We start from the raw sequence: 15173 nt of genomic DNA, 5'->3' as shown, positions 1-15173 counted from the left end.
CAGCGTAATGGTGTGTCCGAACATCGTAACTGCACTTTATTAGATATGGTGCGATTTATGATGTCTCTTACTGATTTACCGCTATCGTTTTGGGGTTATGCTTTAGAGACGGCTGCATTCACGTTAAATAGGGCACCATCTAAATCCGTTGAGACGACACCATATGAACTGTGGTTTGGCAAGAAACTCAAGTTGTCGTTTCTTAAAGTTTGGGGTTGCGATGCTTATGTGAAAAAGCTTCAACCAGGAGCGGTACTACCGCTGGACCCTACCGTACTACCGCTCCCTTGAGCGGTACTACCGCAAGGCCCTACGGTACTACTACTACCTTGAGCAGTACTACCGCATGCCACAGACACTCAAGCATTTGAAAGCCTTCATTTCGTAGAGACAAGGGTAAACGACCGGTGCTCCAATGAAGCGAAGGAAAGGTGGTGCAAAGGAACAGATGTGTACTTGTTGATTCGACCCTAACCTTTCCGAAGCGGACCCCCTTTTAATAGTACGGCTTTCCTTCGACTCAAATCCACCGAAAAGAGACGTAGAAAACCGCCGTCTTCGATAGGCTCCGAGGGGCACCGAATCGTCTTGTGCCTAGACATGAGATATCTGAAATGCTCAATGCACACGATTAGTCTGCAAATGCATTGTCATCAATCACCAAAACCACATAGGGAGAAATATTCCCTTACAGACGGGTTGCCAAAGGTTCGCCAAAAAATCACATATATCCGCTACAACGTTGAAGATGCCCCCCCCCTTAATTTGGCCTTTTGTTGTGTGCGGGCTTGACATGGTCGGGCCTCTGAAAAGGCTCATGATTACAAATTAAAGTATTCTTTAATAGTTTTTCATAGATATAAAGAAAAGAACATACGAATTTTATTAAAAAAATTTAAACCAATATTAGTTGGACCCCGATAAATCCCGAACATTCGGATTTTAAGCATGTCATTCTGAACGTTTTTTCATGGCAACTTTAGTTGACGTGAGGTGGCAATTTTAGTTGTTAAAACATGGCAACTTTGTCCCGGTTCGATTTTTGTCAAAAAATCGTGATGTTTGCCAACCTCGCGTGAATTAAAGTTGCCATGAAAAACGTTCGGGTTGCCATGCTTAAAATCTAACCATTCAAAATTTATCATTTCCGTATTAGTTTCATTGTTCATCGATTTAGTTTATCGGTTTATGTACCGAGTTTCGACAGATGTTAGGCACACATTACTACACTCCGTCCTAGTTTATTGGTCCACCTTGCAGTTTGGGTCAAACTTTGACCTTTGATTTAACTATTAAAAAATAAATTATATACCCTAAAAATGGTATCATTGAAAACCTTTTTTAAATATGAATCCAACAATATAAATTTTATGACATACAACATATAATTTGATAGTCAAATCTACGGTTAAACTTCGACACAAAATACGAAGGGGACCAATGAACGGGGAGGTAGTATTTTCGAGTCGTCGAGTCGAGTAGCTGTTTTCATTCTTGAGAACAGGGGGAGAGGACGAGTGACAGGTGAAAGCAGTCGGCACGTTGGGGCACGGAGAGAAAGCAGAGTCCAAAACTCTGGTTTCCTTCTCTTTTCCCGGAGAGAGAATTCACGGAGACAAAAAGGAATAAAGCGACGGACGGACAGGGAGGAATCCCATTAGCGCAAGGGAATTTAGGACGATTTCGATTTAGTTTAGGCGCGCGCACCACGATTAAACAAATCAAAAGAATCGGAAAGGCGAGGCCTTGCGCACCGTAGAAATTGCCCCGCCAGCGCCACCATCCATCACCATTCACGAGCAGCGCAGAGCACCCAGCAAGGAAGCCTCCCGTCCCCTCTCTCTCTACGTCTCCAGGCGCGCGCTCTCTCTTTCTCGGCCTCTCCTCCTCCCGCCGCCGCCGCACCGTGCCTGAGATTTGGTCCGAGGAGGAGGAGGAGGAGCAGGCGGCGGCGGCGGCTGCGCTGGTCGTTTCTTGGTGGGGGTGGAGGGAGCGCGGGCTTGCTGGCCATGGTCGACGGGCCCGGGGATGGATTGAGGCGCGGGGGGAGGGGAGGCCTGCTCCCTCTTCTTCAGTGACCGAGCGGCCATGGCGGCGGGCTGGGCTTGGCACAGGTACCGCCAATCTGCCATTTTACCTCACCTTTTTCCTGTTCATTTCGCATTGCGGTAGAGTCGCCGCCCCCGCCTTTCCGGCCGGCGGCCGCCGCACCGCGCCGCTGCTCCTTTCTTTCGCTGCACCCCATGTGCTTGTTTATAACGAGGATGCGTGCACTCAACGTCCGATTTCCTAGTACAGTATTAAACCCGCACCGTCACCGTCAGTGTCATGCCTGCAGGGCGAAATTTAGTCAACACGATGCATGCCGATCCAAAAACATGGCCATCACTACGCCAGCCCGATTCCTCGGAACCAGGAATATGCTTCAAGATGCCATTTCGATCCGTCTTCCTCCAATTATTCTGCAACCCCCAAGTACTAAGTGTCCCTGTCTTCAGTCTTGACTATGTGTAATCAAACAATATTGTTAGCTTGGGTCAGCCCAGATCGATTGGACATAAGCAGGAGGCGCTGGCCGAGCACAGCAGTAGCTCAAGTGCTGAACAAAGCTCCGGCGGCCTATTCGTGGCGAAGGCGAAGGCGTCTCCAACTAGTAAAATTGGGTGGTGGCTCAGGTGTTATGTGGTTAGCTTTTTACAGTTTGTAGCGAAACATCTGTGTTTTTATGGCCGGCGTAATGATCGTTCGAGTGGATGATTTTTTGCCGCTTTTGGGTGTGGTGGTATGGCGTGCAAGGTTTTAGTTTGTTGCTTTTTGTTTGCCGGTTTTAGGAGATCATAATGAGCACGGAAGGTGTTGTTTTGTTCTGATTTGTTTGGCAAGCTTGTCCATAGGTGGGTTGTCTTTTAGTTGTTTTCGGATCGACTATGATGCTGAACTATGTGCGGCTTGTCATCTTTGTTGTTGTTACTATGACAAGATCCAAAACTTCCGTGTCGAAATAAAGACTCGGTGTTTGCTAGCTAAAAACTAGGTTCCTCAGATCAGACTGATTATAGCCAGTCATGTTGTTGAGTACATACTTTAATACATAGTTTTGATACTCCGATCTGGATTTATTCAGTTACTTTTTAGCATGAACTTTCAAGTGTTCCATTTTTGTCAGTTTTGATTTGGGTCCTGCCTATTCGGTCATTTCAAGGCATCCTATCATCTATTGGTGAAACAAACTTTTACCAGTTTATTTATGTATTTTTTTACCTATGTACTGCATGCAAGCGGCATTAAAGATAAACGCACCACTTTGAACAGATTTTAGTTCTTGTCCACTGTGGGATTGATCCTTGTGACACAAACTGGCTCTTGCGCCTTGTATAAGTTTTTTGGATCCACAGAAACACACAGATTCTTCTTGTTTTGGGTCAGTTGACATCCTCTTTTGGGATTTAGAGTTTCTTGGACATCTTATTTTTGAATAAACCATTAGTTAGCTGTTTCTAGTATGTATATATGAATAAGACTTTGCATGATTATTAGCACGGCAAATCTTTGGAAAGCATGCAACTCAATTTACTTTTTTATTATTAGATATCATAAACGTCTCTACTATTATATGCTAGAATGTTGCTCACAAATGAAACGACCCTGATCCCTGCAGTTTCTTTTCAGCATGGCTTTTAATAAGCACTTTGATTAACTTATATCCATGTTTATTGAGATTATGCAAACACATTAGTCTATTTCTCAACTTAAATTGTGTTGTTCTATTAAGAAGATGAACAGTTGGATTAACATTCTTCTGATACGGTTTGCAGGATCAGCTAATCTGAACAGTCGTTGGTTGCTCTCGGGACGAATATTGGTCATTGGGTGGTGGCATATTCTCTGATGACTTCTCATGTCTGGTGATCATCGAAAGCAAACACATTCAGTTGGACTTTCCACTGGAAATCATTTCCTGTGACAAGCCATTGCTAGTTTTAGGGCAAATCTCCTTTGGCGGTGAACATTTCAGACAGTGACTGTTCTGTAGTTCTTCTGGAATCTCCCTTGGCACTGAACATTTCAGACAGTGACTGTTCTGCAGTTCTTCTGGAATCTCCCTTGGCACTGAACATTTCAGACAGCGACTGTTCTGTAGTTCTCTGGGCAAATCTCCTTTGGCGAAACCTACCAGTAGTTCGGGGCAAATCTCCTTTTGGCAAAACCTACCTATAGTTCGGCAAATCTCCTTTGGCAAATCTACCTAGTTCTTCTGATCTCCTTCCTTACATTTTCTTTTGCTTCCAACTAGCTTTAGCTATAGATTGCTATCTTGGCACATCTCTGCCGGCAACTAGGCTGGGCAAATCTCCTTTGGCACCAAATCTTACTGTTTCTTATTTGCTATCTGGGCAAATCTCCTTTGGCGGTTACTGTTACTTTATCAGGGATCCTTTGGCATTAGCACTCAAGTGTGCTGACCTTACACTTGCTGTTCAGAGACGGTTCTTTAGTTTATTACATCATCACAGAACACAGCTTGTTACAAAAAGGTGGGAACGAATTTAATCTAGTATTTATTAACACAATTGGTTGTTTCATATCATACAAAATGACAAAATGTGGTGTTGCAGGGCTTGGAGAGATGGATCTGTTTGTAATTGATTCAGACAGTGAGTCATACAGTGGAACGAGTGACAGTGAGGACCAAGAATGTGAATTTACAGACCATGCACAGAGCATCTTATCAAGCTTGGACGAGAGCATCGGCAAGATTGATGATTTCCTTACTTTTGAAAGAGGGTTTCTTCATGGGGACATAGTCTGCCCTGTGTCTGACCCCTCAGGTCAGTTGGGCCGCGTTGTTGGGGTTGAAATGTTTGTGGACTTGGAGACATACTCTGGTGATATAATAGAAGATGTCAACAGCAAGCAGCTTTCAAGAGTGAGATCCTTTGTCTCTGGTGACTGCGTGGTTATGGGACCATGGATGGGGCGGGTGATCAGGGCATTTGACCTGGTCACTGTTGTGTTCAGTGATGGGGCAAAGTGTGAAATGCTGTTAAGGGACTCTGAGGTACTGAAGCCCATACCTCCATTCATCTTTGAAGATGCACCTTATTTTTACTATCCAAGTCAACGCGTGAGGATTGTCCATCCCTCCGTGTCCAAGTCAGGAACATGGTTGTCTGGATCATGGAGGGCCAGTCGAGATGAAGGTGTTGTGTCTCATGTTGATGTGGGGCTGGTGCATGTGAACTGGATAACCTCCGTGGCAAATGTTTGGGGTGATCGATCATCGAGTCCTCCAAACTTTCAGGACCCAAAGAACCTCACTTTGCTGTCATGCTTCCCTTATGCTAACTGGCAGTTGGGTGATTGGTGCACTCTCTCTGCTGGTCATGATGGAAGTCTCCCAAGTGAAGACCGTAAGTGTTCTCGATATTCTCAAACTTATGTTGTTGCCAAGACAAAGAGCACTTTTGACGTTCTATGGCAAAATGGAAGCATATCTCTTGGGCTAGAACCTTATATCTTGGCTCCTGTTAGCACCCCCGGTGATCATGATTTTTGGCCAGGGCAATTTGTCCTGGAGAAATTGGCAGTAGAGGAGGCTGCTGAACGTCAGCGGATTGGGATAGTGAGAAATGTGGATGCACTTGAGCGGACTGTAAATGTAAAATGGATTGTTCCAGTGGATGATGACATTGTCAGATATGGAAGTGACCCCACTGAGGAGACAGTGAGTGCTTATGAGCTAGTAGAGCACCCAGATTTCTCCTTTTGCACTGGGGAAGTCGTTATCAGATCAGCTCTGAACATCGACAAGTCTGAAGCAGATCTCACCAATGGAACCATGACAGTTAGCAGGAAAAGTTTAGATACCTCCTCCGGCTTCTTGTCATGCATTGGCAATGTTCTTGGGTATAAGGATGATGGAATTGAAGTGCAATGGGCTAGTGGTGTGATATCCAAGGTAAGCTTATCTTTGAGTTGGTTTTCTTCCTTTTTTGTTTTGTTGTGTTTTATCTCCTTTTTTCACCCATCTTTTCTAGATACATGGTCTGTCCAGACTATTGGTAACATATATTTCTCCCTTTTATCAATTTCAGGCGCAGCATTTTGAAATAATTGGATTAGAAAGACTTCTAGATAATTCACTAGAATCTGTCAATGAGGTGCATACTTCTGTCGACGACGAGGCTGAGCAGGAAACAATCCACCATGAGAGTACTAAGGTTAGCTTGGGTTTGCATCTTCCACTGTACCATTTGTTGGTTACATGTATTGAAATTTAAGCAACAACTTGATGTTTTCACCCAGAATGCCCTGGAAGAGTCTGGTGAAGACTGCACTGGTTCATTGCGCAATGCTTTCTACTTCTCCAAAACAGCTTTTGATTTTCTGACAAATGTGGCTTCTAGTTTCTTTGGTGCTCATGATTCTACATCATCTAGCTCAGTAAGTTTTATACCTTGCCAAATAATTTATGTTTAATTTTCATAACTCTAAGATCAAGTTGTGGTTTCAGATTACTGCAGATCCTCAGTATCAAATTGTGAAGTCAGCAGATCTACATTCATCTGCAGAAGAATTTTCCGTTGTGGAGTTGGTGATGCAGACCGAGAAGCCACAGTTACCTTCAGAAAATGACGTAAAAATATTTGATGTTGTGGTGGACTGTTCTGATCATCATTTTGTGAAGGAACGTGGCCACGAAAATGTAATACTTCACACCTAATTCAACTTTATTCCTCTATTTTAGAGCTGTAGTAGCTATTGTAGCATGTTCAAATTATTTGTTATAATCTTTAATTCCTGATATATTAGGTTAAAAGAGGTTGGCTGAAGAAGATACAACAGGAATGGACAATCTTACAAAATGATTTACCAGGTCGGTTTTTCTTGTTTTTTATTGTCCATTGCAAGTCTTTCATGAAACTGAATCTTTTCACTGGCTCATTGCATATAGAATTGTAGCATCTGTTTATGTTTATTATAACTTGGCATTTTTAGTCTACCATAACTCTACTTTAATAGTACATATAGATGTGAATCTGTCATGATGCAATCTTATATAATTGGCTTGTGGTTAGAAATAAGTTAAAATATTTGCAAAAAAAAAGAAATAAGTTAAAATGTTCTACGCTCCACAGGACAGCATAGCATGTTAAGGTTCCTTTCTCAAAAAATCATTGTTTGACATCTTTACAAGATGATTGAAGTTAAAAAGGCCTAGCTTATCATGTGTATGTTATCTTGTTGATTATTATTTCGAGTATGAGAACTGATCAAGCTAGTTAAACTGTCAAAGATGAAAAATTGAATGTGTGAACAGAACATGCGTACTCTTGTGAGTTGTCAGGGTTCTTCCCTTCTCTGATAAAACTAACGAGCTGTCAAAATTAAATATAGAATTATGCAAACGTTAGTAAGTGGAAACTCACACAAAATTTGAGTTGTTCACTTTATGAATAAAAAAAACATCTTGAAGAAATTTAGTGTATATTGGGATTTTTTTTACATTCAATAAATCCCTGTAATATTAGCTTTGGCTTCAATCCTAATATATAAGGAATGATGATCAGAAAACCATTCTAATTAGATTTGGTAGCAAGTTATATTCATGAAATAACTGATGAAAACATGAAACATATTTTCTGGTACATATTGCTTACATGGTGTTCTTTGCTTCCATGCAGATGACATCCATGTTAGAGTTTATGAGGAAAGGATGGACCTTCTGAGGGCTTGCATTGTTGGGGCAGCTGGAACGCCTTATCATGATAATTTATTTTTCTTTGATATTTTCTTCCCACCGGATTATCCTCATGAACCACCTGTAAGTGTTTTCTTTTCTATTGCTCGTGTGTGTACCTCCCAGCTGAGATCGTCTAGCTGCTGAACAGTAACTTTCTTTTTCCAGTCCGTTCACTATCACTCCGGAGGCCTCCGCCTCAACCCAAACTTGTACGAAACCGGCAAAGTATGTCTAAGCCTTCTCAAGACATGGGCAGGGACTGGTAATGAGGTGTGGAATCCGGAGGGCTCGACTGTTCTTCAACTGCTGCTATCCCTTCAGGCTCTTGTTCTCAACGAGAAGCCTTACTTCAATGAGGCGGGCTACGACAAATTTGTGGGGAAAGCTGACGGGGAGAAGAACTCCATCACGTACAACGAGAATGCTTTCTTGCTGTCTTGCAAGTCCATGATGTACATTTTGCACAAACCACCAAAGGTAAGTCACCAACTCTGTAAATTCTGCACTTAACGAATGACCTGAATATCCCATACACTTACTCTGACAAAACTGATAGGGCTTAACTGAATTTTGGTAGGTATGAGTTTTGAGTAGAACGTAAACCAAGATTACCCCCCACTGTATCTCAGATGCATCCCCTAACCAACCTACATACAGTATTTAAATAACTTCTGCTGCACCTTTCAACACTAAGAAGTAACATGTGTAATGAATATTATTGATGGGTCTCTCCCCTCCTATCTCCATCCAGCATTTTGAAAAGTTCGTCAAGGAGCACTTCACTTGCCGCGCGCCGCACATCCTGGAAGCCTGCAACGCATACCTCGGCGGTGATCTCATTGGTCATGCTCGCGACAGCACGTACATATCAGATGATGGCTGCAAAGGCTGCTCGACCGGATTCAAGATCATGCTCGGCAAGCTACTGCCGAAGCTCGTCGCCGCCTTCTGCGAAGCTGGGATCGCCTGTGGCCAGTGACTTCAGAGCGGGCACACCTCCTGCATGGCGATGGCGGTGACGGCACGCCCACTGCGACACCGGTATTGTATAGGTTTTGCAATAAAAATGCTGCCTGGCACATGATCCTTATGTTGTGTAATGGCATCTTGTAAGATGGGAAAACTTGTGCATGATTGACGCGATGAACTGAAAGGGTGCCCGATGAGAGACAGAAGCAGCTGGTGTGTAGTTTGGTTTGTGAAATTGTGCCGCTGTAGAGTGTGATGGAAGTATGTAAATTTGTGTGTGGGTGTTGAGAAAGTAAGTACCCTGTCTGTATAGTTGGCAGAGGAGCTATCTGATGTGCCTGCAATAATACCACAGTGTGAAACACACATATTGCTAAATTACTACTACTTGTACTTTACTTGGTATCACCCTGAGGTTTTCATGTCACTACATGATTTGCTTGTTTGCATTCTCTTAAAACATATAAAAACAGATTTCATTTGGATGATCTCGTCGAAGCCCAAATGTACCGAGCAGACGTTGTGAGATATAAAAATCATGCTCAGCTAATCCAAGAGTATTTCTATATGTTGTGGCCGAGTCGCCCGAACACCAGCACGTACGGCCGTGGTAGTAAAGCCAAGCCTTCTCCTATTTATCTTTTGATGAATATGGAGTTTCTTTTGTCGTTTTCAAAGTAGAAATACTACTTTCTTCCTTGCATATGCATGATAAACAATGCCCCGAAAAAAGAACTATAAAGCAAATTAAGCAACATATGGACATATTGATTGTCGTGTTTCTAAGACTTTGTAGAAAAATGCGGGTCGGGAACAAGATGGCTAGGGATGGAGGAGTTTTTTTTTCAAAAAGGAGGATTACCCTTGACTTCTGTGTCAATGCACACAACCATTTATTAGAACGAACCAAGTATCAAAGTGCGAATAACATCTCTGGTAAAATAAAAAAGAAAAAGTACAAGACGAAAGACCAAAATAGGACACCATGCCTACACATATATCCTATTATTGGACCACATGGGATGAAGGAGGCTACGAGGCTACCGGCAGAGAAAATGGCATGCTTGCAAGTACCCATACCCCAGGAGAAGATGGTCCGCATCTGAGAATAATTCTGGATGGGCATGTTGAGATACTCAACGTCCTTGGGATGATCCTAAGAAAGAAAGGCAATGTTGTTAGTTTTGACTAGCATGTTAAATCAAGTGAAATAAGGCTAGGTTAGATAACCGAGATGTGTCTTGAAGGCATCTTGATCCCATTGTGCATTGCTAAGATCTCTAAGGCTGGACGCTTAGATCCATTTCACCCTACACTTCTTAAGATGGTTGTACACCTGTGTTGAGGTCACTTATGTGCCAAACCTAACATCATTTTGCAACAGTGTTTAGGCGCACCTCCTTGAAGCCCTTATCAAATCACACATCTTGTTGAGAATGAAGGTGGACAAGAAAGAAGTCCAATTCGTTGTATCCCCCTTCATGGACCCCCCCCCCCCCTCATCTTTGCCTTGCCAGCCTTAACGGCCACCTAGCTTAGTAGCTACCGCAAGCATCACCATCACTAAAGAACACACATGACGCGCCTCAAACACCTCTGCGGCCCAGCCAAAGGTGGCCAGGAGTCCTCAAGATAGGAGGAAAATGTATGGGTGTCTGATAGAACAAGGGTCGTACTAAAGTCCCAATTGTCATTGCCTATAATGATTAGCATAAGGACTAGCCGAACGAGAACAATGAATCTATCATACTAGCATGAACTCATCATTAAGCAGAACACCACTACCACATACTATACTAGCATGGAAAACTTGTAATGCTAGCACATAAGCATCGACCTACCACAACATCATGAACACCATCACCGCCGACAAGCAAAATCTACCATACTACCACATCTACCATACTAGAATCGGACGAATGGAAAACAAGCAATACTAGCACATAAGTACTGACCTCCCACAACACCGTAACACCATCACTGTCCGCCAAGAAAAATCTACCATACTACCACATCTACCAAACTAGAATCGAACGGAATGGAAAACAAGCAATACTAGCACATAAGCCTTGATCTACCACAACACCATGAACATCATCACGGTTGACAAGCAAAACCTACCATAACACCAAAACTACATGACTAACATCTCATCTACCACATCCTCACACAACATCATGAGGCAATACTCGCATATCTAAGCTACAACGAGTAGGGAGTGATATTACTTACAACAATGGAAGGAGCAAGGAGGAGGCAAGGAACAACTCGGAGAAGAGGATGAAGAAGGATCGCCTCCGCCGACCAACAACGACCGGAGAAGATGACGCCGCTTATCTGCTCGTCGGTGAAGAAGCTTCCCGAGACAGAGAGCTTGAGGGGGGAAGGGGGATGGTAGCGGGGGTTGGGGCGTTGAGCCTGGGGGGGGGGGGGATAAATAGGCAGGGAATCTGCCGGAGGTGACAAAAATACTCATGCTGACTTCTGGGGGACGCGTGCGAGCTCGCACCATCTCCCCGCTTGCATTAGCTCTGCACCGCGTCCCCCACCCTGCACGAGATGAGCCTGGTTCCCTGGAAGCTGCTGATTAGTTGTGCTTTTAGGTTCATGCGGGCCAAGATTTCAATGTAGCCCAGCTAATCAAACGAGTCAATTTGGTCCCACACAGCCTGTGTGGGGATGTGAGCTACCAAACACGTCCCAGATGGGAGCTCCTATTTGTCGCTCTATGCAGCAAATTGGTAGGCAAACGCATAGGGTGGGCCACCCTCGACTAGGCCGACCCATGTAGCAACAATAGTGATCAATGAACTGACTACTGTAGCGGCTCCGGTTATTGTAGCTACAGTTTTTTTTCTAGTACTAGAACAATGCCCGTGTGTTGCAATGGGATATAAATCTTCTAGTATATCGGCTTGTGATTTATCTATCTATAATAATGCGATTGTGTAAATAAATGATCATCAAATTATGCCCATGAATTACCTTATATTTTGATCCGAAATTTGGTAAGTAAATTAAAGTGGAACTGGTTCAGAAGGTAAGTAAATTAAGTTGATTTGTTATCATACAAGAAAGGTTGGACGAAGGGGTGGTGGGAAGAAAGGTGAAATGGGAACCTTACTTTCTTTTTAATTTTCTATCTAGTATATGTTTCTATTTTCCTTTGGTTCTCTAAAAACAATCATTGAGAAAGTTATTTTAAAATGTGTGGACATATTTTGAAATTTTGAGATTTTTTCTAAAAATTGTGAACATTATTCAAAAAGTTTATGTTTTTTTGAAAACATGAACATTTCTCAAAATGTTTTTGAATTTTTTGAATAACACAAACATTTTGGAAAACACGGTTTTTAAACGTGAACTTTTTTGAAAATCATGAACAATTATTTAAAATTTGAAGAACTTCTGAAAACACAAATATTTTCTGAAATTTTGATTTTTTTATAAAACATGTTTTTTCTAAAACGTTGAACTTTTTTAAAATTTTGAACATTTTTTAAAATTATGAATGAAAATCCAAACGTTTTTAAAAATTCTACATATATTTTTGAAAAATTTGAAGAACTTTGAAAAACACAAATAATTTTGAAATTGCACATATTTTTGAACATTTTTTCGGAAACAGGAATATCTTTTGAAGATTCTAAAGAAATTTGAAAATGGATAAAAAAAATGAAAGCCCATAAAGGCAATAACAGGAAAAGAGAAAATGAGAAAAAGTGAACGAGAACCTTCTAGAAGATTCTAAAACCGGATGATGACCCCTGATTGAGCCAGCTCGTACCCTCATGCACTCGCTTTGCCTGTGCGATTGGTCGGCAATTTTCCATAAGGAGCAGGAAGTAGGGAATGCCATCCCATATGACTCCATGGACACGCGCCAGCCCAGGCGTGGCTATAGCTCGCTTGTAGCGAGTTGGAAGGACGGATTGCCTACAGCGCTTCTGTATATGGGCCAGGCAGCCCATTGCGCGAGGGAGTCCGTGACTCTGCTCCCCTGCCACGGGCAAATCACATGTACATGCCTAAAAAAAATTACGTGTTATTTTTCCTCTCTTTTAATTTTTTTGTTTTTTATATTATGAAAAAGTATAAAACAAATATTTCCAAAAAATTAATTATGTCCATTGTGAATTTGAAAAAATATAGTGGAATTTTTTTTTGTAACCGTTACCGTAAAAAAATATTCACAACATTAAAAAAGTGTTCATGACATTTAAAATATCTTCAGTCGTTTAAAAAACCGCATGTGACACTTTTATTTTTAAAAAAGTTATACAATGTAAAAATGATTGTGTAAATCAAATTGTTTTTCACGTAATTGTAAAATACTATGTTTCAGATGTATATGAAGAACTTACAATGTTTATGGAAAAATAGACATCAAAGCATGTATTTGAAAGAAAATGGTAATCATGTATTTGAAAATTGTTGTACATGTATTTGAACTAACATACTACATACCCTATAGATGATTAGGCAATGAATGGCAAAGAAAAGCGAGAATAATAATTTGTTCACATTTTTTTCATGATTATTTCAGTAGACTAATAATCTCTTAAACTATCTAATTTCCCCCCTTACCATGCCAATAATCATCTAGTGTGCTTCAACTTGGGTTTCTACCTAAACACTATAGTGGCTAATCTATGTAATGACATGTACAGAGATCAAAAGTAGTGCAAATAGAGAAACGAACTTCTACACGTAAACAATAATCACTTCTAAAAAGTTGTCGCTTTAGAACATATATACCATTGTTCTTTGCTTCAGCATCACACATGACCAAAGACAACCAATGCCATGGGGTAACAGCACCAAGGCTTACACGGACCATGTACAGCTACTGCACACACACAGAGACACAACCTTTACGTCGCCGGATCAAAGAAGCGACCAGAGACAACACCAGTGCAGCAGTAGCAGTCAGAAAGCAAGTAACTGTTCCCCGCCTGACTTGACACCATCTCGCTTGGCTTGCTAAGAGACTCAGACTCAGACTGTAGGTGGAATAACTCAAAAAAAATTAGTTTACTAAATGCTAGGCCAAACCAGAGTTGCAAGTCACCTACAGGATACTTGAGCTCATGACTCTTGAGAAACTCACTGGATGCGTTCCAAGTCACCAACACCAAGGAAAATTTAAACTGCAGGCAACAGGTAGCTAATTGATAAAAAGAATAGTAATGCATAAGAACAAGTTACAGTCACGAGAAGATTTTTGCAGCGTGTAACACTGGGCAAATTGAACATCAAGTCCTGAAAAAAGTAATCAACAGATCCTGATACAAGATATTAGAGAGTTGTTGGCTGCAACAGATGAACAAATCCTGGAACAAGTAAGTACAACTAAAAGGCGTTATCAAGATTCAGCATTTGGTTCGAATGATTCTTTGATGAGCAAGAATCTGAATGAGCACGTAGCATACTGACAAACAAATACAGCTAAGTGAAAGGCATTGTTTCAACTCGGAGATGACAAATACTGCATACCTCAACCTCCTTAAGGAAATCGGAAAGCATGCGTCAATTACCTCATTTAAAAGTGTAAGATCTTGCATTGACATAAAAGAGAAGAAACAGGGCTGAAGATGCACACATACAAATACTCTTCTTAAAATGCTATCTGTAAATTGTTGAACTACTGCCAGTAAAAAACTATGCAAAAGGCTCAAGTAGTCCAGCCGCATATTCTGAATTTAGACTTTCGCCATAGGCGCTAGCTTCTTGCCAAGCAGGGGCCTCCTTTTTCTCCACATGTCGAGAGCTTCAGATATTATAATCCCACACAAATACTGGAAGTACGTACAACAGAATTGATGATTCAGGCCAAAACAGCATTAGAAATGTACTGCTAAGGCTTGATGTCAGTATGTCACACAAATATCTTAACTTAGAAACAGCGAAACACCAAGTCGATACCTATACAGATCACATCATACAATTCCTATCAAAGAATGTATGCTCAGAAGTTTGTGTCATACATTCCTACTTATTCGTTTTCTTCTGTTTCTTGCCACGCTAACAAAATAAATATTTCTGACAGTAATTAGAGAACATTAAATATATCAGTGAATTCAGATGAACAATAGAGTATCCAGAGTGTCCAACGGTACCATGCAGCCATCTTATCTGAGTAGTTCATACTGGTCTAAAGACAAATGTTCACACTCGCTGCCGTTGGTGGCCTGACTGCATGACCATGAGAATATCCGTGTCTCTGAGCAAGCGAAGCGAGATGGTCATACAAATGTTCTGTTCACACACAGGCTTAGTGCACAGCCATCAGAATATACGATCAAATGAGCCATGCCGGCGACATCAGGTCTCAAAATATTATATGACCGTTGCTCCACGGAAACAGAAACAATAGCTGAGGGGCAGTGCAACGCTTATCATCTTCAGGACAGTTACACTTACTAATATAATTCTTAGTATGATCACTTATTCCAAGTTC

At 41.6% G+C, this 15173-nt stretch overlaps 1 protein-coding gene and 1 long non-coding RNA gene across 4 annotated transcripts; one reads left to right on the top strand and one right to left on the bottom strand.

Annotated features, from left to right (window-relative positions):
• Nucleotides 1–1644: 1644 nt before the first annotated feature.
• Nucleotides 1645–9111, top strand: LOC109746297 (probable ubiquitin-conjugating enzyme E2 24). Of its 3 annotated transcripts, none has more exons than XM_020305419.4 (10): nt 1645–2114; nt 3816–4535; nt 4617–5959; nt 6096–6221; nt 6307–6444; nt 6515–6706; nt 6814–6877; nt 7686–7825; nt 7910–8221; nt 8496–9111. In XM_020305419.4, the coding sequence occupies exons 3-10, from the start codon at nt 4628–4630 to the stop codon at nt 8721–8723; spliced, it is 2532 nt and encodes an 843-aa protein (XP_020161008.2). In that variant the 5' UTR covers nt 1645–2114; nt 3816–4535; nt 4617–4627; the 3' UTR covers nt 8724–9111. The 3 variants fall into 3 exon arrangements, with proteins under 3 accessions (XP_020161008.2, XP_045085314.1, XP_073357756.1); XM_045229379.2 differs by lacking the exon at nt 1645–2114 and adding an exon at nt 2517–2675; XM_073501655.1 differs by lacking the exons at nt 1645–2114; nt 3816–4535 and having other exon boundaries at nt 4595–5959.
• A 4320-nt stretch (nt 9112–13431) lies between these two features.
• On the bottom strand, nt 13432–14511 carry LOC141025743 (uncharacterized). Its single transcript, XR_012187914.1, has 2 exons — nt 13789–14511; nt 13432–13716 (listed from the first exon to the last, which is right to left on the bottom strand). It is a non-coding gene; the product is annotated as an uncharacterized lncRNA (long non-coding RNA).
• Nucleotides 14512–15173: the final 662 nt, after the last annotated feature.

The sequence above is a fragment of the Aegilops tauschii genome, chromosome 1 (genome assembly GCF_002575655.3).
Source record: "Aegilops tauschii subsp. strangulata cultivar AL8/78 chromosome 1, Aet v6.0, whole genome shotgun sequence".
NCBI lineage: Eukaryota > Viridiplantae > Streptophyta > Magnoliopsida > Poales > Poaceae > Aegilops > Aegilops tauschii.
This window is presented reverse-complemented; position numbering and strand designations above follow the sequence as displayed.